This window comes from Trachemys scripta, chromosome 10 (genome assembly GCF_013100865.1).
Source record: "Trachemys scripta elegans isolate TJP31775 chromosome 10, CAS_Tse_1.0, whole genome shotgun sequence".
Classification (NCBI taxonomy): domain Eukaryota; kingdom Metazoa; phylum Chordata; order Testudines; family Emydidae; genus Trachemys; species Trachemys scripta.
The window spans coordinates 77,632,394-77,659,214 of record NC_048307.1 but is presented as its reverse complement, the minus strand read 5'-3'; the positions used below and the strand labels follow the sequence as shown (position 1 = coordinate 77,659,214).

Below are 26,821 nucleotides of genomic sequence, written 5' to 3'. Positions count from 1 at the left end.
TCTATATGCATCCGAAGAAGTGGGCTGTAGTCCACGAAAGCTTATGCTCTAATAAATTTGTTAGTCTCTAAGGCTTGGTCTACACTACCCCCCCCAATTCGAACTAAGGTACGCAACTTCAGCTACGTGAATAACGTAGCTGAAGTCGAAGTACCTTAGTTCGAACTTACCTTGGTCCACACGCGGCAGGCAGGCTCCCCCGTCGACTCCGCGGTACTCCTCTCGCCGAGCTGGAGTACCGCAGTCGACGGCAAGCACTTCCGGGTTCGACTTATCGCGTCCAGACTAGACGCGATAAGTCGAACCCAGAACTTCGATTTCCAGCCGTCGAACTAGCTGGTAAGTGTAGCCAAGGCCTAAGGTGCCACAAGTACTCCTGTTCTTCTTTTTGCGGATACAGACTAACACGGCTGTTACTCTGAAAAATACCAAGAGAATAACTCTCGAAAAGCCCTCCCATACTATATATATAGACACACACACACACACACATAAACACACACAGAGAGAGAAGATCTTGAAGTCAATGGAGGTTTTGCCATTGACTTCCATGGAGACTGGATTTCACACACTAGTATATATGCTCTGTAGCACTGAAAACAACTGTAAGAACGTTTTAAAAATGTACTAACTAGATCTGATTTTTAGCTCTTACCTGTGTAGTAAATAACAGTTAGTTTGTTCAACAAAAATATTGTTTCTTCTTCGAGTGCTTGCTCATGTCAAATATGTTCTAGGTATGCGCGCGCCCAGGTGCGCGGTCGTCAGAGATTTTTGCCTTAGCGGTATCCGTAGGGTCGGCTGTGGCGCTCCCTTGAGTGCCATACTCATGTGTCGGTATATCAGGTGCCGCTGGCCCTTCGCTCTCTCAGTTCCTTCTTACCGCCCGTGGTGGTTAGTCAGAGCGTCTTTCCTTGCATAGCAAGGGCTTGTGTTTTCGTCTCTTCTGACTTCAAGCCTTAGGGCCTTGTAAATAGTTGTTTATAGTAGTTAGTGTTAAGTAGTAGTTAAGTGTAGTTAGAAGTTAGAGTCTCAGCGGGGACTTTGCCCCAGGCGGGGCATGCCCCGGTGTCCAGGGTTTAAGCCCTGTGCGGACTGTAACAGTCCTATGCCTGTAAGTGACCCCCACAGCAGCTGCCTCAAGTGCTTGGGGGAATCACATGTGAAGGACAAGAGTCATATTTGTAAACATTTTCCACCCAGGACTCGGAAAGAGCGGGATATTCATTTGAGGGCTCTTCTCATGGAGGCTGCCCTCCGTCTGGCTTCCGAGCCATCCCGCCAAGACTCAGCTCCTAGTACCTCGGACTTGGTACACAGCACACCTCTAGTATCGGGCTCCGCCTGGCACTGCTCCCCATCGCCAGTGCCCAGAAAGAAAACTAATGAGCACAGCTCCCCAGCACTGGGCAAGGAAGGCCATGGGGCATCGGGCAAAGAACCCAGTTCAGTCTGCCCGGCCACTCCGGAGCCCTTTGCCCCTTAATGGTTCCACCACTGACTCCTGGGAGCAGTAGGGGACCTAAACTGGTGGCGGCATTAGTACCTTCCCAAGCTCCCTTGGTGGCAAGAGATTAGAGGCCTCTGCCTGTGCCACCGGCACCATGCGTGCTACTGAAAGCAGCAAAGGCACCCTACAAGCCTTTGGTCACCGGCATAGTTTCTCAGGGCTAAACCCTGCCATTTTTGGCTGCCCCTCCCTCTCACCTCCTCTTCCCCATCCATCTTCAGGGACCCTTCTCATGAGCAACTCCTCATTCAAGAGGTCGAGAACCTCCTGCCCCTGGGGGCGGTGGATGAGGTCCTTCAGGGTGTGAAAGGAAAGGTGTTCTATTCCCATTACTTCCTAATCCCGAAAGCAAAAGGGGTCCTCAGACCCATTCTGGACTGTTTTCGCCTCAACAAGTCTCTTAGAAAGTTGAAGTTTCGCATGGTCTCCCTGGCCTCCATCATTCCTTCCCTGGATCCGGGAGACTGGTACGCCGCCCTCGACTTGAAGGATGCTTATTACCATATTCCAAGGTCACAGGTGTTTCCTCCGTTTCAGAGGGGGCAGATGCCATTTTCAATTCACAGCACTGCCCTTTGGCCTCTCACCAGCCCCAAGGGTGTTCACAAAATGTCTGACGCCGGTGGCTGCTTATCTGAGACGTCAAGGGGTCCAGGTCTTCCTATATCTCGACGACTGGCTCATCAAAGGCAGGTCTCGGGAACAAATGCAGAGGAGCCTCCATCTGGTGCATTCCACATGCCGCGACCTGGGCCTGTTAACAAGAAACAAGAAAAAATCCACCTTAACGCCGGTCCAGCAAATAAAGAGTTCATTGGGGCAGTTCTCGACTCCATGTGAGCCAGAGCCTTCCTTCCGGAAGCGCGTTTTCAGGCCATGTGGGACCTGATCTCCCATGTGAAGAACAACCCGCTCAGCACGGCGCACACCTGCCTGCCGTTGTTGGGCGGCATGCACACGGTCAGTCATGCCCGGCTCCATCTCAGGCCTCTGCAACCATGGTTGGAGTTGGTCTACATCCCCAACAGGCACAACCTAGACCAGGTGGTTCGGGTGCCAGATCACATCCGGTCGGTGTTGGAGGGAGTCCCCTTCATGACCACATCCCCGTCATTGACTCTGGTATGCGATGCCTCGGACCTGGGCGGGGGAGCCCACCTTGGTGGCTTCTGGATGTGGGACAGTCTGATCCTCCATATCAACATCAGGGAGCTCAGAGCGGTTCGCCTGGCCTGCCAGACTTTCTTTCCCCACCTGAAGGGCAAGGTGGAGCAGATCCTGACGGACAATACCACCGTGATGTATTACATCAACAGGCAGGGCAGAGCCAGGTCATCGGCCCTTTGCCAAGAAGCCCTCTGCCTGTGGGATTTTTGTGTGCAGCATGCCATTCATCTGGTAGCCGCGCACCTGCCTGGAGCCAGGAACATCTTAGCAGATCACCTCAGCAGGATCTTCTCATCTCACCATGAGTGGTCACTTCATCCGGGCGTAGGGCCGGCGGCGCTTAATATACTGACGCATGAGTGCGGCACTCAAGGGGCACCACAGCCGTACCTACGGATACCGTTATGGCAAAAATCTCTGACAACCCTTAGAATAGAATGGACATGAGCAACACATCTCAAAGAACAACAGTTACGAAATGGTAAGTAACTATTTTATGTTGAATGAGAATATTCACAGTAGAATCTATATGAAATAGAACTCTCAAACTATATTGCTTTGCTTTTGTTTCTGTTCCAAGAAGTAATTCAGATTTTTTTTGTTTATGGCCCTTTTTTTTTTTCCTATTGTCCCTTGTTCGGCGACAGAGATCAGTGCTGTCTTCTTAATTAGATACTCAAGGAACCGCTATAATAAAAATGGTGAAACTATTGTTACATCAAAGGTGGCATAGGTCAAATCAGAGACTTCATTGCAAATGTGGGGAAAACTAGCTTTTCAGTGCCATGGGGGGGAGAGGGGGTGTTGGAAAGTAATAAACATACAGTGTGTGCGCGCCTGCCCACACACTCATATATGGCTGTTTGTTTACATACATACATTTAGTGGAACAATTCAGACATGTACATAACTGCTCAAGATGGGTAAGTGGGTGAAATGTAATGGCCTGTGATATACAGCAGATTAGACTAGATGTCCTAATGGTCCCTCTGGCCTTAAACTGAATCATGAATCAATGAGAAGTAACCTCATAATCTTTTTGTCACCCTCGCCTACCCTATCATCTCACCTCTCCCCAACATTTGTTGACACCTTCCATTGCATCTTGTCCAGATCTTTGACTGTAAGCTTTTCAGTCATTCATAGTTCTTGCAAACATTCAGCATCCCCAGATTTAGATATAAGATATTGTACACACTAGTTTTCCCAAGGAACCTGGGAGTTTCAGGCATGAACAACTATGTAGAACAGCTATTTCAAGAGTAATGACTAATCCAGGCCCTAGAAAGATCAAATAATGAGCTAATCCTCCAAAGGAAGTTTAAAGTTTGCTCCAGGGGCCTGCCAAACGAATGTTGCCACAGCAGATTAGACAAAGAACTCCCAAACTCCTCAAAAGAGATAGTAAGAGGTCAAAGGTTGAGGAAGACTCAAGCGGCAGAGATTTAAGACCTCTACTCATGTTGCATGGCCTGTCTATCCCAGTGGCACTTTCAGAGTCTGCCGACATACACACCCTTCCCATTCAGTGGATTAATATCTTTGCTTAAAAGCCCAGCATCTAAACAGAACCACCATTTGATTTAAGCATCTAGCTCTCAAACCTTCTATACGGTACTCTTCTCAAAAAGTCCCGTAGACTAAACCATCCCTAAGATTGTGAGAAAAATGAATTCCTGTCACATAAATAATTCAGTCCTTATTGGAAACAGGAGAGAGGCTCTCAAGTGACTGTCTGCAGCACTCACATTTTTAACTGAAGATAATGTTATCACCTGGGAGGGGAAAAAACGAATATAAAAAGGGCTGCAGTGTCAAGCAATCCCTGAGATCATGTTACAGGCTTATAACATGACTGGAAGCCAAATGCTATATATGATATACACAGCTGGCTTACTTAATAATATAGGGCTTGCCTGATTGTTTGAAGTTAGAGCCGTTGAATTATTTTTTATGTTGACATAAGCAAATGCTTAAATTTTAAAAAAGGCTCATTCTAAAAGTGCATATAGGTGTGTGCATTGTGTCTAATGACTGTAGCAGAGGAAACCTGTATGGTTTACAACTTAATAGTAACCAGACAGGAATGTTGTGCATCACATTTTTTGGTTGCAGACATACACATTACTTATTGGGCAGTCAGTTGCTGATGCTAATTATGCTAATGTAGTCCTGCACATTCCTTTAACAAGTACGAAACTGGCAGCAGTCTTCATATTTAATCAACTATCTTACCAATAAGGATAGAATCCTTTGTATTTCCACTCTTGCTCCCATCAGTAGCCATGATGTTCAATTCTGGATGCTCTCAGTTTGGTGTCTTGCACCAAATGCTGGATGACTGATTTTTAAAGGACATTGGATAGGAGTGAGGACTTGTCAATACTGCACGTTACTCCTGTGGGTTTTTGTTATAGGCACTCCTTTTGTAATCTCCCTCAAAACTCTTAAAAAGGTCTTCCCACAAAAGCGGTGCCTAACGGTGATATTTTCAATACAATCAATTAACCAGTTCAGTCTGGAATCTCTAAACCCAGAAAGGAGCCATAGATACACATCCATTAGCCAGTGACTGTGAGGTGGATGTCAGATTTCGATAAAAACACCTCTACAGAGGATGAAGAACTAGCAAGCTTCTGTAAAGAGAGATGTCAAAGGAAGGTACTCTCGGATTTGCCATATTAAAACAGAACAGTGGTTCCTTAATTCTAGTATCCTATTTCTGACAGTGCCCAATGCAAGATGCCACAAAGAAAGGCATAAAACTATCATAATGCACCTACCACTAATTTTCCATGGGAGGAATGTCTTCCTGACCCAAGCTTACGCCTTAAAACACAGGTTTTGATAATACTTCTAATTTTACCAAACCTAGCGTGACTGCAGATGCTGGTTTTGTTCATATGATACTTCACATTTACTTAGAGCCTCTAAGAATCATAAAGTGCTTTGGGAACCTTATGGAGTTAAGCCTCACAACATCATTATGAAGGAACAATGGTGATTTATGGAAGCACAGGCTAAAGGAAGTAGGTTATTAACTGACAACAGAGAAGGGGTTTTAGGCATTAATGGAATCATAGAATCATAGAATATCAGGGTTGGAAGGGATCTCAGGAGGTCATCTAGTCCAACTCCCTACTCAAAGCAGCACCAATCCCCAACTAAATCATCCCAGCCAGGGCTTTGTCAAGACGGACCTTAAAAACATCCTAAGGAAGGAGATTCTACCACCTCCCTAGGTAGCCCATTCCAGTGTTTCACCAGCCTCCTAGTGAAAAAGTTTTTCCTAATATCCAACCTAAACCTCCCCCACTGCAACTTGAGACCATTACTCTTTGTTCTGTCATCTGGTACCACTGAGAACAGTCTAGATCCATCCTCTTTGGAACCCCCTTTCAGGTAGTTGAAAGCAGCTATCAAATGTCCCCTCATTCTTCTCTTCTGCAGACTAAACAATCCCAGTTCCCTCAAGTATCAGGGGGTAGCCGTGTTAGTCTGTATCTACAAAAACAACAAGGAGTCTAACAGATTTATTTGGGCATAAGCTTTCGTGAGTAAAAACTTCACTTCTTCGGATACATGATCCAGTTCCCTCAGCCTCTCCTCATAAGCCATGTGCTCCTGCCCCCTAATCATTTTTGTTGCCCTCCACTGGTCTCTTTCCAATTTTTCCACATCCTTCTTGTAGTGTGGGTCCCAAAACTGGACACAGTACTCCAGATGAGGCCTCACCAATGTCAAATAGAGTGACTACTGCAAAGTATCTAAGCAAGCATACAACAAAAGAATAATCATTTAGCGGGACCATTAACCTGTTTACCTGTAGCAATTTACATGTGTGAAATTTTAGTTTTCTCTTTTCTCGGCACACTATATCAGTACCTCTTATGCCTAGAAAAATCAGAAGTAAAACTCAATCTTTTTTTTTTTTTAACTGTTTAGAGATAAGGAACCAGATTCAGAGCTGGTGGGAGTGGGTGCAGCTCCATTGATTTCAATGGAGATGCACCTGCTTTCACCATGTCGGAATTTGGCCCATAAATTTTAGTAGCTAATGAATTTGCAGCAGAAATCATCAATACATTTTCCTGCCAGGGTTTGCACAAATTGAACCCAGAACATGGTTTATACTGCAGTCCAAGGATTCTAAACATACGAGTATTGTTGAACCAGAATCCGTAGTTTTGGCACCACAATAAACATAGAAACAAGCAGCTAAAAATCTCGGGTACATAATTTGCTGAGAACCATATTTTAAACTAATTGTTGTTTCTTAGTGGCTCTCATTGGACTTAGAGAAAGAACATCTGCTTGGCATCTGTTTTGGCTTTGTTGCATCAGGATTGTTTTAATCGTTCTCTAAAGTGAAAGGAAGGACACGAATATTTTATCATCGGTTTACCCAATGTAACTTTTTATAGGGATCTGGTGATTGTTTGACTAAGTACCAGCATTAATTACATGCTGTATCTCTGGATTGTGCTGCTTCCCAGATTTTATGGATGTCCCAAGAAATGTCTTCTATTACAGATAGTTACTACATATGCTGGGCCTGGAGAGCATGGCTGGCACATTGGCTCCTTTAGAAGAAAATTTTTGCCACCTTCATAGGATTCGGGCCATCAAAATCCCCTGACTCTGCCACTGCTTTCTGGGTGATCTTGGGAATGTCGCTTCTCTCCCTGTTCCTAGTTTACCTGTCTGTACAGTGGGTGCTTGGTAAAGCACTTTTCATCTATGGAAGAAAAGTGCTAGATTAGAGGTAGGTATTATTACTTATTATTGAGCAGTCTGCATTGTGTTTGTTTAGTCATAGGATTATGCATTCAAAGGGCTCAGTTCTGTCACCTTTACCTACACTGAGTGGTACCCTATTCTGCAACTAATCTTACAGAAACCGATTTTTTAAAACTGCCCAGAGCCTATTTCTGGTGCCTGGGTTTGGCACTGACTTGCTGCGTGACATTGAGCAAGTCTCTTCATCTCACTTCAGTTTCCTCGTGTCTAAAAGGGAGGTCAAGATATTAGCCCCCTTTTTTTGGGAAGCACTCTGGGACCTTCAGATGAAAAGTAATGGGTCAGTGCTACGTGTCATCACTGGGGGAGATCTATATAGTCCCAAAGGAAGTTAGGCACCCAACTACTCATTGACTTTCAATGGAAATTGAGTCTCTACATCCCTTTGTGCCTTTGAAGATCTCCCCCACTATTTTTCAAACTTTAAAACCAGCCCCTGGCTCTAAAATGGGGCCAAACCAAATCCCTCAATCCAACTATCTCTGAACTTTGGACCAGATCCAAACTTCCTGGCTCTGGCCCAGTTCACACCGTGGCTAGAACAAGATCGATGCTGAAAGCTCAGCAGTGCAGTATTGGTTCATTTCAGTATTTGTACCAATTGGTGCTGATGGCAGCAGTGTCAGGATGGGTGTAGGAGGCCCAGGTTTGAAGACATTTTTGCCCTCGGGTACAGTTCAGACTATCCGTTTCAACTGAGTGTTTCCCTCTCCACTTCTTATATCATTCCCTCTTGCCCTCCTTAGAGACCGGAATGTTGATTTTTAGATCATTGGAGAAGGAATTCTATAAAAATAAAGCACCCAGAATTTCACCCAGCTTCTCCTGCTTCTGCTCAAATGGCATACGCCAATACTCAGTTGATTATTGAGATCAAATGGGCCAAACATGCTGATTGGCACAGCTCCATTGAAGTGGGTGACACTAGTTTACACCAGCAGAGAATATGGCCCATCTTTCAACAACATCGAGGATTCAAAGCAATCTGTCAAAAAATCAGCATGTTTCATGAAGAGTTGGCTGTGATAGATTTTCCTTGCTTATCCTGCTCTAATGCACCTACTGTTACTTGTTTGCTGAGAGTTAAACTATATTTTGAAGTGCAGAGAGGGCTTCTTCCTTACCTATTTAGGGATTGTGCCCTGAGGACTCCGATCATTGATGCTGTATGATTCGTTGATTATAAGCCTTTTAATTGATAAGAAATCTCTCATCTTAATTACTAGCAACATTTGCATTTTGGCTCTCAGACCTGTTGTAAACGCCGGAAAGGGAAATACACCTCTACCCCGATATAACGCTGTCCTCGGGAGCCAAAAAATCTTACTGTGTTATAGGTGAAACCGCGTTCTATCGAACTTGCTTTGATCCGCCAGAGCGTGCAGCCCCGCCCCCTCAGAGCGCTGCTTTACTGCATTATATCCGCATTTGTGTTCTATCGGGTCGCGTTCTATCGGGGTAGAGATGTAATACTCAGGGTTCTAGCCTGCAACGATGGTACTAATTTAGGCCAGGATCCTGCAAAGACTAGCTCACACTTAACTTTACTCACTGTGAATAGTCCCTTCGTGTTCAGTGTGTAAAGTTAAGCACTCGTGTAAATTGTTGTAGGATCAAGAACCCTCAAGAAATTGTAGGATGAGACTTATGCTAGTTTTATTCTTTGAACATGATTGATTCCGGCTGATATAATGGAGTTTTGACTAAAGCTCAGAACTGCGCATCAAGAGATGTGAATTATATTTCCAAGTCACTTCAACCATCTCTGCCTCGGTTTCTCCATCTGCAAAATGGCAGTGCAGATTCTTCCCAGGATCACAAAAGGGTGACAGGGGTAGTGAGGCTTAATTAATCTGAGATCCTTGGAGAGAAAGGTTGTATAAGGTTATAATAATAATAATTTTAGTACTTCCCACCTCTACAGAACTATTTTATGCTTTTAATGTTCTTTAAAAAAGAGGAAACGTATAATAAAGTTACTTAGGTAGTCATAAAAATAGACTGTGGTGGAATAGTAAGTTGAAAGTTATTGGTCAGTGGCACTGTTATGAAGTTCATATCCAGTTGGGTATTTGTTGGCACTTTTGGACCTGGATTATACAGTTCAATTTAATTTTTTATCTTTTCGATCTTTAAAAGGAAACCCTTATCTGTGGATACTGTAAAAGTGCTTGGTGTCTCTTGTGTTACTGGCAGAGCTTGGTTTGCCAAAGGCCATTTGTTTGCCTAACATCTGCTGTACTGTTTTGGAGTAAGGGAAGAATTAGCATAGAGAGAGAGCTAAAGGAACTCTGCTTGTTCTCAAGGAGTTTTGACTCCAGTCATGAGCCTCATTCTCAGGTCTGGGTGAGCTGTGCCAAGCTGAGTGCAGGACCTGAGAGTTGGGGGACGAAGGTGGCTTTATACCAGCTTTGTGACTCTGTTAAAGAGTAAGTCAGCTCCCAGTGTAAGTTAGAGAGACCCTAAGGTAGCTCTGACTTGCATCTGGCTACCAGAGAATGGGTGGGACATAGAGATGATAGAATCACATCCCCTTGAGCGGGGTGTGGTGCAGAGGGAATTCCCATCTGGAATATGTGCCAGGTTTTCCAGCCCCGTTGTGCCACAGAGCAGTGCATTGGTGATTGTTGTCTTAGATACCACTGCGTGGGCACTCTGTCAAGGGCTCACTGTTGAATGGCAACCACTGCCTGAAGGAAAAGAATGTGCCGGCAAGTACTAAGGGGAAAGACAAACCGATAGGGACGTGGCATCGTTGCCCACTGTAAAAAGCTGGGCAAAATCTCCTGGTTTTACTTTCCAAGGTGTTTGTGGTCAGAGTGATAATGAAATCATACAGGCCAAAATAACAAAAAGAAAAACGTGATTTTTTCACTTTCCCTTGAAATTAGCAAAAAAAATTTGAATTCGAGAGTTTCACTTCCTGTTGCAAGCTTTTTGCAGAGCTGCAGGCATCAGATATTTTCATAGCCTGTTCAGAGCAGACTGGGAATGCAATGGAACAGATGACTTCTCTAGAGGTACCTTTGAGAAAGTTACTCATTACCTTGAAGAAGTTGCCTCCCATCCCCTGGAAACTGTAACAGAAATCTTCTCTTAGGCTCTGCCCTTCTGTGATAGATAGAATAGATTTTCCGTGTCAAAGGAAACCCCATTTTTCCTGGCTGACACCTTGTTACTTGCTTTTCATGTTCTATATTCTTTTCTGTGTGGATTTCAGAGAACTGCTAGCTCATAGCTTTGCTCTTTTTAGCCACCTGACAAGGCCCTGGACTCTGTGGTTCAATGATGGGCCATGGCAGATCTGTAACTGCTGTTGTGTGCCACTCGTAGAGAGACACTGGAAATCTCTCTTTGCCCAGGGACCACATTTGAAATATTAAATGGGTGGAAGGACCTGATCCCAAAGGCTTTCTATTGACGTCAGTGGGCTTTGGATCGGCCCTATGTGATAATTCATCTTATATTCATGACATTTATTCTGTCCTATCGCTCACTGTTATGTCTCTGTTAGGATGGTGCCTAACAAGTCCACTGAACAGGAATGAAATGAGGCACTTTTCAACTCCTTGTCAGAGCAAGGGAAACCACAGATAGGAACTCCTTTCCCTTCTTTAAAGGAAGGTCATCATCTGACTGTTTAAAGCATTTCAGGAGTACCTGGCAGGACACATGCTGCTCATCCTAAAATGAAAGCAATTCAGAGCAGCTTCTGCCAAGAATGTATTTTGATCTTTGGCTTTCTCCTTGGCTGTCAATCTCTTTTTTGTCTTCCTTTGCCAGTAGCTATAGATCATGGTGAGACTGCAGTGCTGCTGTGAGTATTCAGTGCAGCCATTCCCAATTCCGTGGCTACTTTAAATGACTAAAGCAAATCACTTCCTTTCCATCCATCCCTTTGGTGAACGGCTTCTGTGATCGGACAGGCCATGTTCACATTCTGCTCAGAGAGGCCCCAACCCAGCTCGCTTTGAAGTCAATGGGAGACTTTTTGGGTTAACTTCAGTGGACATTGGATCCTCCCCTGATAGGCTGGATGTGTCAGTCCTTCTGTCTCAGCATTAGATTACGTAGGTGGCATTATCCCATAACCAAAATACCAAGCAGCCAGATGCTGAGACGCACCAAACTACTCCCCTCAAAAAAAGAAAAAAAAAAAAGCACTCTCAGTGTCTTCCTAGCTGTTGGTAGCCACCAAAATTAATGAATGTGTCAATTGCTTTTACACACAAAAAATGTATGTCCTGGTCGCACAGCACAGGACAGCTGGCAAGTCTGTGACCATGTAGCCTATCGCATGCTGTTCTTCTCAAACCAGCTGGCTTCTGCCTAGGCCTCGGACATGATCATCAGCACAATAGCACCAATGGTAACAGATTGCAGATGAATTAATGACAAGTACACAAGACAATTCTAGTTTTATATTTTGTGGGCTGAGCGTCCCCGCCCCCGCCAGTAACATTTGTATTTTTTTGGATCGTTAATTCCTTTAGGAGATGCAAACCTTTAAACAGCCTTTTTTCAAGTGTTGCTCTTAACAAGACACCTGTGCTTCCCCCTCCTGGGCTTCCAGCAAAAAGAAATCCTTTCTTTCCAGCAGATGTTTGCCTTTGAGAAAGCATCTTACCTATCTGAGCCACATCCAGTATTAAGTAACTCAGGATCAGGTGACAAGGGAAAGATTCATTTCATTAAGGATGCTAATCTAGATGACAGTCCTAAATAATAACCCTGAAGGCCAACTTCCCAGAGGAGCCTAGACGATTGCCTTCCTGTGCATATGCACAGAGCTATTGTTCCAGTCCTTCACTTTGTCCTGGAATTCCTGTAAGAGAACATCGTCCTTGCTGACAGACTGCAGGAAGCCGCAAGATGGATGCTATGTAAAAAGCATCCCTCCTGCCCACCTTCTAAACCAGATTCTTCCCAGACAGAACATGAAAGGACATAAAGGAGCAAAATGGTCCAAACTGGAACATTCAAACCACAGATGGGTACTTTAAATCAATACCATGGGAGCCCTTTTAGAAGTGTTATCTTGTATTTTTAAAGACCGCTTGAGCCTTGGCCATTGGGTTAACGTTGGATTTGCCAATAAGAGGAATCTTGTCGTTTAGCCACCATTTTTAAGGCTCACATGTGCCTTGAACTTCAAAACTGATGGAGTGTCCTTATTAAACCTCCAGCCAGCCACAGAGCGATGGGAAGCGGAATGTTTATATCAAATATGAAAAGATGAGCTAAAAGTCACCCAGTTACACCAACAGTTTGCTTGAGTGCTGTTCTAGAGCAGCGGTATTTGCCAGGGAGCCCAGTAGCCTTCCCCTAGCCAGAACAAAGGGAGTTTTGCAGACAAGTCACACATTATCTCCAATGCGGTCCTGAGTAAATTAATATCACTGGCCTGCAAGGCGCTTTCCAGTCTCCGCACAATTCAACCCAAGACAGTACGTGATCATTATGCCTCTATTTCACACAAGCCAATACAAAATTCACAGGCCCAGAACTGGAGGCTTGTTTCTCAGCGTTCCCAAGGGATAAGCACAGCACTGGATTCCACCGTGTCTTTTTTTTTTTATGTTTCTTCTGTGTTTTCTTAACAGGTGGGTGACAGGCCATTGGAGTTCTTGCTCTGCGACCTGCGAGAAAGGCATCCAGTACCGGGAAGTGACTTGTGTTTATCAGTTGCAGAATGGCACCTATGTTAACACCAGAGACCTCTACTGCCTGGGCAACAAACCCACGCCAATACAAAGCTGTGAAGGCCAGGACTGCCTTTCTATCTGGGAGGCTTCAGAATGGTCAAAGGTAAGAATTTGGTTTGAGGGGGAAACCAGAGCTCTCTCTAAAATCTCCTGGGCTTGATCCTGAGGGTGCCAAGCGCTCTGGCCCTGATCCAGGAAAACACTTAAAATTAAGTACTGGATAGAGGCAAGAGAGCCCAGCGCCTTGCAGGACCATGACCAGCCAGTATGATTACAAATGCAGAAGAGCTGTATGGTGCTGAGCAGTGTTTTCCATACCCGTGAATTATTGAGGTAGGTTCTATAAACCCAGCTGTATTATGAATATCTTTCAAATCTGCAATCAAGACCCGCCAAGGAGAAGCATTTCAGTGTGATGAGGAGTTCAACCAGCACAGCAAGCCTTTTGGCTCAGATCAAGAGTATTTTGAAATTAATATCTGATCAGTGCTCTGTTCTGCGTTGCAGGATGCCCTGGATCACTCAATCTTTGAGACTTTTCTGATTCTAGCTGGTATGATCCTTCTAGAAACACAGAAAAACTGGTGCATTTATAAAGCGTTTGTCAATGGTTAATAAATTATTAATAGATGTGACAAGCATGTTATAGACATGAGTAGTATGTGCTATAGGTGGTAATAAGCCATGGTTATAAGCACCCTACTGACCTGTTGGAGTCTAACAATCTTGTAGAGCAGTGTTTCCCAAACTTGGGACGCCGCTTGTGTAGGGAAAGCCCCTGGCGGGCCGGGCCGCTTTGTTTACCTGCCGCATCCGCGGGTCCAGCCGAACGCGGCTCCCACTGGCCACTGTTCGCCGCTTCGGGCCAATGGGGGCTACTGGAAGCGGCGGCCAGTACGTCCCTCGGCCCGCGCCACTTCCAGCAGCTCCCATTGGCCTGGAGCAGTGAACTGCGGCCGGTGGGAGCCGCTATCGGCCAGACCTGCGGACGGGGCAGGTAAACAAACCAGCCCGGCCCGCCAGGGGCCTTCCCTACACAAGTGGCGTCCCAAGTTTGGGAAACACTGTTGTAGAGCAATTACTTAGCCTTGTACTAAAATGTCTATTAATTATTTATCAGACATACTATAAACTATTTATAAATGTGCTCTTATTATAAAGCGTGACCAAAAAATCTAATTAGGATATAAGGGAAATCCCATTTCGGTACTAGAAATATTGACCTCTTGTTTTACACATGAACTTATAGGAACTAGGCTGGGCCATATGTTATGAAGTAGTAAAAACCACCACTGATGCTGCAGCATAGTCATAGAGAAGAATAAGAATAGTCATAGGGAAGAACTGGCATGTCCAATAAAATCCCCAACTATCCCTTAGAATTCAATAGCAAAATAACAAGCTTTGCAACATTAGCAATGAATGAAAAACAGAACAATATTTTCATAATTAAAATAATCCTAAACAACTCCAGGGACCCTGGATATGTACAGGGGTTGCTAGCCTGCACTGGAGTCCATGCTGCTATTGTTACCTGAGCTGGCTAGATTAAAAAGTAGTGCAGGGATGCCTACCTGCTCACACCTTCATTTGCTGTACAGATGTACCCTGAGAGATGGGTTTAGGATGTGATTATTTTTGAATTTGGGATATCAAAGAAAAGGTTTGAGAATCCCATATTGATTTCAGATATATCAGACAGTGGCATGGATAGTGTGGCTTCATATTGTGGTAGATCTCATCTGATAGGTAGTTGAGGTTCGTGTCCAGATCAGTAGCAGGATATGGTCTAGCCCAGGGGGCCACGTTTTCAAATGGGCCTCAATCCAATTTCTGAAATTGCACCTGCAGTTTTGTGTGCACCTGTTTTGGAGAATTTAGTTTTCTGTCTGTATCCATGCATAAGAATTGCCATGTGTGTATGCGCATGCAACATTTGCCTGGCACAGAGCAAACACCGAGTGACATGTGGCTGTTACGATGGCATTTGTTTATTGTATTAAGGGCTGACTGTGCCTCTGTATTAAAGTCTGCTGTGATTGTTAGGTTGCTTTTAAACGGTATTTCAATCGATAAGTTTCCAGGAATGAGAACGGAGGAGAGACTGCTGGGCTAGTGGCTGCAGTGTGGCCACTCATCATTCACTGGCACAGACATCTACAAGAGATACAAGCTTATATTTTTCTTGAGTCAGTTGTTTGCCAGTATCCTTTAAACTAATCCCTGGCCTGCAAAGGGTGCATGGTAATTTGCTTCATATTCTAATTCTCTCCAATAAGATCCCCAGCCAAGCGGGCCAGGATATGTTTCTTGGCCATCGTTAACTCTCCCAACATAACTTCAATGTTAGTGTTGACATAATACCTGCTAGACTCATCTTAATGATAAAAAGTCCATTTCCCCTTCGGCATTGCACTTGTGGTTTCACAGGCATAACTCCAGAATGGCTGTATTACAGGGCAGGGCCAGTCTATGGGCAAGAGGATGCTTTTGATCTCTCCCTGTTTTGCACTGTTTACTTTTTTTTTTAGTACAATATCAGATAACGTTGGGTAACTGGGAGTGTTTATACTCCTAGAACTTCAGGATCCCAGCTGTGTTGCAGGGACAGAGGGTGTTTTTTTAACAGGGACTAAGTGCTATTTAATTGTAGTCAGGAAATCTCCAGTACAAGAGGTAATATTCTGAAGTTCCAGGACAGTATATTATTTTACCATTCAGCAGGACACTACATACATTCGCTAGTGCTTGAAACTCTTTTTCTTCCAAAGCTTTTCATCTTTTTCCCACTCCCAAATGGAGGAAGCAAAGTTCTGGGATTTTGGAATGTGTTATAGCTCTTTTATACATCATCATTCCAGATTATCCCTTCTTTTTATTTCTGATGGGACGCCTGTTTCTAGGTCTGCTGCATTGTAGATATGCTTGTTTATGATGGTACTGTTGTCATTGTGGTTTCCTGAAACTCTCGCCTATTTCAGATGGGCAAAGCTCATTAACTGGTTGTGTGTGGTCTTTTGTCACCAATCCATTTCCCAGTTAGAACAGTGTTTGCATCTTGCTTTTGTTAAATGAGTGTAATTTGAGCTACATAAGGGATTCATCAGAGCAAAAGTCAGCTAAACAGTTTCATGACAAATATGTATTTTTTAAATTATCTGAAAGTGAGAGATTTATTTTTCCTTTAATACTTTTCTCCAAAATTTTGGGATCTAGATTAATCATTGCCAACCAGTTGGTTTTCGAAGTTAGTTCTTTTTCAAGACATGTTTTTGCGATCATATGGTCCATTTTGACTCAGGAAAGACAATTTCACATTGTGTTAGTCTGAGCACATTTTATACCCATAAACCTTTCTTGGCTGCAAATCAATTAAATCCTTAACATTTGAAACTGAGTTTGTGGAAAAAAACACACTATCACAATGGTGATATCATTTTATAAACCAATTTTCACATGAATTATTTTGTTTTTTGGCTACAAAGGAAAAAAATTGAATAAAGTGCAAGTTGAGGTCTGGTCTCCAATGAAAAAGTACGTTCTCAAAGCTAAATCCAAGACAATCTTCAGTGTGGAAAAAAAAAATTAAGTTCCCTTTTTAATGCCAAATGCTTGGAATGACTTGGATAAAGTGTTGCTCAACCCATTTTTAATGACCAAAAATAGAGAGTAGTTATAAAAAGTGAAAGTCTCTACTGTTCAGGAGTTGGGATAGAATTTGAAGAAAGATGTGCTGATTTTCTTCTACCAAGAGGCCTGTAATGATGTATAATGCTCAAGGGTCAGGTAGACCAAAGTGCAGTCCAGATAAGTGGTCAAAGTTCACATTTTGCCAGCAGATCCAATTCAGGGAGAAGACCCAGAGAGGCAGCTAGCGTGGTTTGGTAAGATAGTAAGTCAGGATCTGACGGGGCTGCAAGGCAGAGTCAAGCAGGGTCCAGCTAGCAGGCAAAGGCTTGTTGTTCAGACAAGGCCAGAGAGGAAGCAGGAAGTTTATATATGGCCACCAGCCAATCAGGGTCAAGATCATGTGGCCAATCAGGAAGCAGATCCTGGAAGCTGGCCCATCCAAGTCTTTGAATTCCCTGGTAATTGAATGAGCTGGTGTGACGCGATGACCGAGGCTGCTTCCTGGGAACCCAGTCAGCTAGGGTTTGAGAGCAGGGTCCTCACAACATTTGTCAATGGGATTGTCTCTTGGCTTTTGTCTCAATTCTTTATAGAACCTTTTGGGGTTTGGTCAGGTGGTTTGTTAATAAACTAAAGATGTGTCAGGCCATCTGGTGTAATCTGGACATTCATCCATTGCAAATGTTTTCTGTAGAATCTTTGTAAAACCCAGCTACTAAAAAAATGTTCTTAATGGTCTGAGCAGTTGAGCAGAGCAGTGAACTTGTTAATGAAGCTGTTGACTTCACTACAGGCACTCTGATTACAGACTGTTTTGTCACCATAGGAAAGCAAATGTGGTGTAGATTTGCGAATGACATAAAGGCTCATGCAAATAAATGTTTGTTTTTCCAAAATGTTTGTAAATCCCTGAGAGAGTTTTACGTTGTGGAAAATACTCCTACTTTAGCTTTACTCAGTTTTAGCAAATTGGATGATTCAAGGGGTTAAAAACAACATGATGAGACCAAACACCCTGGAGGAGTTCATCCTGTCACCTTATGACATCTTATACCGCAGTCAGGAACACTGCTTGATAGTTCAGGAAATTCTGCACCAAGTAGAGCAATCCATTGCTTGTAGGTACAGCCTAAGAAATACAGCTTGAGATCTCAGGGAAGTTGATAAGAGCTTTAAGGAGTCTGCCATTGCAGCTTACAGAGGTCTCTCTGTAGCCTGAAGGAATTTGTCCTAGTAGCTTGTGGAACCCTATGATCGTGTTCATTATAAAGACATAACTTCCATAAGGAGGTCATGCAATGAACAGCACACAGTAAATTAAGTGGACAGCTTCCCAGATTTTAAAGAAGTCATTTTGTAGTTGCCGTGAAGTATTTAAAGGCATGTCTGTTAGCTTGCCAGCTCATAAACACTTGTCATTCATGTCCTTAACAAGGCCAGCAGGTCAAAACTGCCTGGATTGTATTTTTAAGGCAGACAGGCATGCTGAGATTTGTCCATTTGATATAACGTATCAAGCTGATGCTTGTTTCCAGCATAGACCCCCTGAATGGAGAAGCCTCTTGGAATATGCTCAAAAGACCTCACAGGGTATTTCGTATTTCCACTATTTATTCAGTGTCAAGTCAACTGTCTTTTCCTCACTGATCCCTGAGGGGGAGAACTTGACGCTCAAGAGAGAGTTAGTTGTTATCTCAGTTGGTATGTATATCATTTTTCCACCCACCTGTCCCCAGCGGGCTTTCCATGAAAACTGGCTTGTAACCACTGCACTGGCAGGAAAGTGGAGCGTAGGAAGAACCTACGTGCTGCTGTACATTGGTACGATTTAGATGGGTTTGACAATGCCACCCGTTCCCATATCCCTTTGTTGGAAAAGTGATCATTTAAAGCAGTGTTTCTTAGTTCTTGGGATTGTGACTTCATCCAGGGTGGGTCCCTGAGGGGGCTGTGAGGTCATGGCAAACTCTCTGACAAAACAAAACAAAAATTCCAACATTCCTTCAACTTGGGTAGCAAAATGATGCTCAAATATCCCTACATGCATAGCAGCCTTGGCAGAATCCACTTCCACAGAACTCAAGAACTTAAAATGGACGTTTGGTGCCCACTCATGTGCACGTGGATGACATTGTCCTGGTACTTGTAATCCTGTCTCCTCTTGTGGCTGCTCCCAGCAAGTGTAACTGTCTGCTGCTTTCTCAGAGCTAAGGAATATACCCCTTATCACAAATTGGAGAGGCCTGTGCTGTTAGTGCCGAAGAGCTCGTCTTTGAGCCCTGCTGATGACTCAGGTGTCTGTGTGTAGCCATAGTTTGCTGGATGTCATTTTGAACGATCGCAAACTGGGGGGTCAAGGAGGGTGAATGGAAATACATTGGCATAATATCAGCCTTGGGTTATGTGTACTGTATGATTGCATGCATTGCCATAACCTATGATGGGAAGCATTACTAAACAAATAGAAAGAGTGCGAATATGTTTGTCATTTGCTCTCAGCATAATTATGAGAGAGCACACTGTACAGAATCAAAGATCCAGTGCAGGGTACGCATTATCTGCATTGCAGAAGACCTTGCTGCAGGATTTCATGAGCTGGTATACCGCGAGACCTTGCAAATTCCACTGTGCAGCCAAGAGATTGAGTTGGTGCCACTGTGATTTTAGAATGCTTCATTGCATAGCCATGCAAAAGCAAAGGATGCAGAAACTTCCCTATTGTGTACTCTGGTGTATTTGTCCTTTTTCAGTATTGATAACAATCTCTTAAAGGGGTTAAAAATTCCACACGTGCAACACTGACTCCTGTTTAGAACTGGTTGAATTTTTTCAAATAAAAGGTTTTTTTGTTTGCAAAATTGTTGTCTTTTGGAAATATTTTTCCACAAAATATTGTCAGATTTCTTGCCTTTTTTTTTTTTTTTTAAACATTTACTGGGTAAAATATTAGGGCTGTCAAGCGATTAAAAAAATGAATCGTGATTAATTGCGCGATGAATTGCACTGTTAAAGAATAATAGAATACCATTTATTTAAATATTTTTGGATGTTTTCTACATTTTCAAATATATTGATTTCAGTTACCACACAGAATACTAAGTGTACTGTACTCACTTTATATTATTATTTTTATTACAAATATTTGCACAGTAAAAAACAAAAGAAATAGTATTTTTAATTCACCTAATACAAATAATGTAGTACAAGTAGTATTTTTAATTCACCTAATACAAATAATATAATACAATCTGGGTCATCATCCAAGATTGCTATAACATTAATTATATGGCAGAATGTGGGTAAAACAGAGCAGGAGACGTACAATTTTCTCCCAAGGAGATCAGTCACAAATTTAATTAACGCATCATTTTTTTTAACAAGCGTCATCAGTATGGAAGCATGTCCTCTGAAATGATGGGTGAAGCATGAAGGGGCATATGAGTGTTTAGCATATGTGACATGTAAGTACCTTGCAATGATGGCTACAAAAGTGCCATGCGAACGCCTGTTCTCACTTTCAGGTGACATTGTAAATAAGCGGACAGCGTTATGTCCCGTAAATGTAAACAAACGTGTTTGTCTTAGCGATTGGCTCAACAAAAAGGACTGAGTGGACTTGTCAGCTCTAAAGTTTTACATTGTTTTGTTTTTTGAGTGCAGTTATGTAACAAAAAATCTACATTTGTAAGTTGCACTTTCATGATAAAGAGATTGCACTACAGTACTTGTATGAGGTGAATTGAAAAATACTATTTCTTTTATCATTTTACAGTGCAAATATTTGTAATAAAAAATAATAATATAAAGTGAGCAGTGTACACTTTGTATTCTGTGTTGTAAGTGAAATTAATATATTTGAAAATGTAGAAAAACATCCCAAAAAATTAATAAATTTCAATTGGTATTATATCGTTTAACAGTGCAATGAAAACTGCAATTGTGATTAATTTTTTTGAGTTAATCGTGTGAGTTAACTGTGATTAATCAACAGCCTTAGTTAAAAATTCCACACCTGCAACAGTGACTCCTGTTTAGAACTGGTTGAAAATTTTCAAATAAAAGGTTTTTTTAGTTGCAAAATTGCTGTTTTTCTGAAATGTTTTTCCACAAAATATTGTCAGATTTCTTGCCTTTTTTAAAAAATATTTACTGAAAAAAAAATTGAAAGTATCATTACATTTTTTTTGTTTGTTTCCCGTGGTTTTGGTAAATGAAATTTTAGATTGGTATTTTAGATAATGTAAAAATTTGGTAGAGGGGAAATTATTAAAGTGGCTAAAAGAATTGAAAAAAATGAATCCTTCAAAATTACAAAACAGCTTTGAATAGTTAAAATTTTTCATGAAACTTGTTTTTCATTTGTCCCTCGCCTCTGCTTCTGCAGCTGTGATGACACCCAGCCGAGATGGTAATTATCTGTAGTACCATAGTGAGTAGGAGCCCTGGTCACAGATCGGGATCCCATTCTGCTAGGTGCTGTCGTGCAGCAGTTGAAGGTAATGTCTCTTGTTTTTCAGTGCTCAGCAGATTGCGGCAGGGGAATCCAGAAGAGAACAGTAATGTGCACGAATTCTCAAGGGAAATGCGATGCAGCCACCAGGCCAAGGGACGAGGAAGAGTGTGAGGATCACACAGGCTGTTATGAGTGGAAAACAGGGGATTGGTCTAAGGTAATGGTGAACTCTGAGCAGTGTTTGCACTCTAATTGCCTAGATTATCAGGTCAGGAATCCACCCTTTAAACAACCCTTCCATGTGGATTTTAATGGGTTTTAATCATACTGTTTAATAGGAAATAGACGTATTTTCATGTTGTTGTTTTTTGAATTTGATTTCCATGAAAGTAGTTTGGGGATTTAAACACTCCGTCACAGCATCGACAACCCAAACATTGCAGCTTTGGGCTACTGCACAAGACACAGACATCTGTTTCCATTTTCTAAGCTGAGCAAACGGCAAAGTAAGCAGCAGAAGTTTGATTTTTTTTATTTTTTTTTTTAGAAATGTATCTTTCAGTGCTAACAGTTGCAGGTATTGTTAGAAATGTGGCCGCCGAGGAGTAATGGGAGCCTAAATGGCGGCTTGTGTGACCCATTGTGAGGAGCAGAGGGGGGCTGTAACTGCTGGTCTGACCTCCAGCTCCCAAAGGTTTTCTCTGGCTGTGTGCCATAACTGCTGTATGACCCCCCACCCCCAGAGGTTGCCTATGCTATGGCTATATGCCACACACACATGTTCTCCGCCATGGTTTTGGGATGTATTGTGGTTGGCAGACCTCCCTCAAAGTCCCTTATGAGGCTAAGAAGAGAATGAAGAAGCTGAGCAGTCCACAGAGACACCAGGCTGGCTCGCAGTTCTACCTCAGAGCTCTCAGTAGAGGCGGCATCCCCTGGCAACAACCACCCCCTTCAAGGTAATCAGTGGAAATGGACACAGTCTGAAGCCCCCCCGCTATCTCCAGGATCAATCTATCCCCCTTTAGCCGCCTCCCGCTCTCTCCTTGCCAGGAGAAGGAGAACTCTCAGGGCTCAAGAGGGCAAAGTGAATGGCAGAATCCGCTAAGAGAGATTTGGTGCGGGAACTCGTTTGCTTGGGACTCTCCTGCACTGACCTGCACGTAAGAGGGTGAGGCAGGCTTTGGGCTTGGCCGTAGAGAAAGCCTGCTAGGGAAAATGAAACAAAACACTACCTGAAAGAAGGCAGGTTGGCCTAGTTAATGTGGGCTTCAAGTGCCTGGCACCTGGCTGACAGAACCAAGGGCTTGGGAGAACTGGTGTTAAACAGCACATTGGAAAGGACCTGTTCAGCAAATCCTTCCCAAGAGAGACCAGGGGACTCAAAGCACCGATGGCAAATTCTGCTCCTGACTCATACGAGTAGCCCCTGATGGCAAGCAGAATCTGACACTTCCTGTTTCATCATAGTAAAGATGGATCCAAAGCTGTATCTCCCGTAGCCACCAGCACCTCATAGCCTGGTTGCCAGCACAAGAAATACACTGCACGGTCTTATCCGTGACTCACTCTGACCCTCTGAAGTGAAAATTAGTCATTTACTTAAAAATAGAGCCAGAATTCCCATCCTCAGGGCCTCACTCTACCCCCACTCACACCGTCGTGAATGTAGAGCCCCTAGAATGTTGTCAGTGGACTTAATCCTGATATACCGATGTAAGTCAGAGGAGAATTGGTGCCTGAGTTTTCACTCAATCCTTAGCCGCACAGGCAGTTTTCTCTGAGTACGGACCTCAGCAATTGGCCACGCTGTTCATAAAATCTCTTTAAATTGCTAACTTCATGCTTGCTTGGGGGACTGAAATTTCCCAGGAATATTATATTCCAGTCCTGTTTTATCTTATCTTTGTAACTGTACCATTCTTTAAACACAAAGCCTGCTTTGTGTCCAGGAATGTACGGCATGTGCTGAAACCACTGGGATACAGTAGTTTCATTTTGCTTTCCAAAAAAGCAAATTTAATTCTTGTTGTTGATCAAACTCCAGTGAAACAGAGGCCATCGCAGGCAAATGGGCTTACCTGCCGTAGCATTTTTTAGATGACGATCAGTAATAAAAATATTTGTAAATAGATCCCCTCAGGAGGCAATTGTATGTGAATCTAATGGTGTTGATGCTGGAGAATGCATTAAGAACCTGTCATGTGCAATAAGTCTATATTTATGCTGAAACAAGAAGCTGTATAACAGAATGTTTAGAGTATTGAACGTTATTTTATTCATAACCTGGCATGCAGAACCCAGGAGAACTAGCCAAAATAAACTGTCCCCCTATATTAACAGGTGAAATAACATTTTTTTTTAAAAAATCTTAAAACATTTCAGAGTAGGAATTGACTAGGACTCTTTTTATAGCGGGAAATATGAAATAGTTGTGAATTCACCAATTACATAGAATCAGCGATCCAGAAGTTTTAAACCCAGTAGGAGATCCCCTAAAGCCATCATACATCCTAACCCATCCTGCTGGTATTGACTAGCATAGCACGGTAGGTGGCCCCTTTTGGTGAACATGTCATTGTTTGGAGACAAAAAGTTTGGGAGCAGTAGAGTGTAGCGAGCTGCATGAAGTCAAACTAAAATCCCATTGTAAAACATTGTTGCTACATAAATTGCCGTGAAAGAATTTAGCGCTTATAAAACAGAAGCTTTTCGTGTTAATACAAATTAGCCTCAGAACATGCAACGACTTCGTAAAATTATTTCATTAGGCATTTTCAGTCTATTGCTGGGAGTATTTTTGTGGGGGGGGGGGTTAATGATTAATAGTTATTTTCTCAGATAAAAAAAATTTTTTGATTCTTTACATGCAACCAACTTACATAGCAGCCCCACAAATACTCTGCCCTCCAATCCATCCCTCATCCAAACCGTGACGATTAAGGTTTTAAAATCCATCATGAGGAACATAGGAAGAGACAAAACCTCATAAAAAGAATAAAGTCCAGACAAACCTTATAAATAGGATAGGTCCATGTGTGGTAATGGGCAAACTGTTTTTATTATTTACAGAGCAGCCTCCCTGGAATACACAGAGCATATAAATGAACAGACAGATCACTGCTGTAGAGAGCTTATGGTCAAATTCAGACATGACAGAGCACATGATGACAGTAAACAATGCCTGAGTGAGGCACATGGGATGAACCAGGGTTACCATGGCGAAAGATGACATGTTTATGTTATGTACTCATCTCATTAGTTCCTGGTGTGCTCAGATACTACGGTGATGCAATATAAAACCTTAAGTTACATTGTTAGTAGTATTTTATACATTATCTCTATGTACACTCACACATTCATATATAAGTTTATATAGGGGCTTGATCCACTTTGTGCAGAACAGGAAGTTGGGGGTGGGGTGGGCACATGGGCTGTGACTGTGCAACTACCTAGATCTTCCGGCCCAAGCTTCACATACTGTGTTCTGCAGACCCCACAGCTCTACTACTACTCCTCAGCCCTTAGAGCAGTGTTTCCCAAACTTGGGACGCCGCTTGTGTAGGGAAACCCCCCGGCGGGCCGGGCCAGTTTGTTTACCTGCCGCATCCGCAGGTCCGGGCGATCGCGGCTCCCACTGGCCGCGGTTCGCTGCTCCAGGACGATGGGAGATGCGGGAAGCAGCGGCCAGTAAGTCCCTCGGCCCGCGCCGCTTCCAGCAGCCCCCATTGGCCTGGAGCAACGAACCACGGCCCCAAGTGGTGCCGATGTCCATTGTGCAATGCCATTTGCTCTGGCTTATGGCCGGGAGGAGAATTTCAGCCCTAATTGTTGTCATATTTGCAACGTATGTGGGGGATACTATTTAAAGTTGCCACTAAAGTTTATTCCGAGTGTCCTATGCAGATACACATGTGACATTTTTAGTTCATTCTGCAGTTCCTTACTGTTTATCCAGCCCCTGAGGATAATATAATTATTATTATTATTATTTATTTAGCACTAACGCAGAACTATACAAAACCTAAATGAAGACATTCCATGTCCCACACATCCTATCGTCTAAAGGGTGGACATACTAGATGAAAGTGAAAGCATACTAGATGGAAGTGTTCGCTTAGAATTTTAAATCTTTCTTTCTTTCTCTCTAACCTGATGTCTTCAGAGTCACAATTCATTATAAATTTTTCCTATATGATATAAAGGTAACCAAATGAATAGGAACCAACTCAGCCATCTCCCATTCACGCTATTTATCCACGTGGAAATGCATCTATCCACGTCAGCCGTTTCTGGAAGTGTTGTTCCCCCAGTTAGTATTCAGATAAACACACACGTCTCACTCACTCACCATCATTTGGATACTTTGAAGCAGTTCTATATTGGCTGAAAACTGTGGCCTGTTAAACATTTTATCATTGGATAGTAAATAACGTCTTTTGTTGTTGTTTGTTGTGCTGTTTAAAGGAAAGGATCAACGTTGCTCATTTTCCCAGAACTTCACACTGAAGCATAGATTTTAAAAATATGTTTCGAACCTGTTAGTTATTCCAGGGGTACTGCTTTTTAGCAGTATGGACGTTGATGAACTACGATGGCTTAAATATATTGCGGACTAACTTCAGCTAGGGCTCCCGATAACCTGGTAAATTACTGCACTCTTTTAAAAGATGCAGGTAGTTAATATTCTGAATGTATTGTTACATAAAGTTTAATGGTCTACATGATTTATCCTGTTCGCACGTGTTAGGCTGCACCTGAGGGAGTGAGCTGAAGGACTTTGTCCTTGACCTTGCATCCAGGATCCATCATGAGTCATGTAGTGAAAATGTACATCCTGCGTGATGCAGTGATGCATTTCTGACTTGGCTCAGGAGCGTGTTGGGTGGACCCCGGTGCTGACAAACATCAAGTGTTGCCTGAAGTTGAACAGTGCTAGGAGATTGCTTTTCAGCTCCCCAAGCTGTCCCCAAATTTCTCCCTCTCCTCCACTCCCCTCCTAGTCCGGTATTGAAGAAGCAGTGAGATCACTCAGGTACAAATCAGCAAGTGGGATATTTTCCTCATGCTCTGTTTCCCCATTTGGCTGCTGGACTCCTTCAGGGTATAAGTGGAACTAGCAATATTTAAATAGAGAATGATTCACTATTCTTCTGGATTTTTTCTTTTTTTAAATTTCTGGCTTAGTTTATTTGTTTCACTGGTTGATACATCTTAACATTTGCTGTTTCTGCCTTGTGAATAGTGTCTGAGTTTTGGGGTTAGCAGCACAATCAGAGTGATTCTGGTTTCCCAATTCCACTATTTAGTTATATTATTTCAAGAGGATTATATCCAGGAAGCCAGAATTAGGGGGGCAAAAAAATTGTTAGTGCTGACATTCTCAAGGGCCCATTTTGGGTAGGTGGAGCATTAGACATGCAGTTGATTTTCCCCAGGCAACAAGCTAGCAATCCTATCATATCATATATTTCATAGTCTCATGAAAAAAAAGTCTTTTAAAGGAGGAAAGGTGCAGTTGCTGGATAATACACTTATGTAACTCCAGAGTAATTG

At 43.0% G+C, this 26,821-nt stretch overlaps 1 protein-coding gene across 1 annotated transcript in view; it reads left to right on the top strand.

Moving 5' to 3' along the window:
- The window catches only part of ADAMTS17 (ADAM metallopeptidase with thrombospondin type 1 motif 17), a gene marked incomplete in the record, with an annotated part of 265,113 nt that overhangs the window by 218,884 nt on the left and 19,408 nt on the right, over window positions 1-26,821 (top strand). Inside the window, 2 exon segments of the mRNA XM_034784572.1 lie at window positions 13,081-13,285; window positions 21,330-21,482. Coding sequence (XP_034640463.1) covers window positions 13,081-13,285; window positions 21,330-21,482 — 358 coding nt within the window.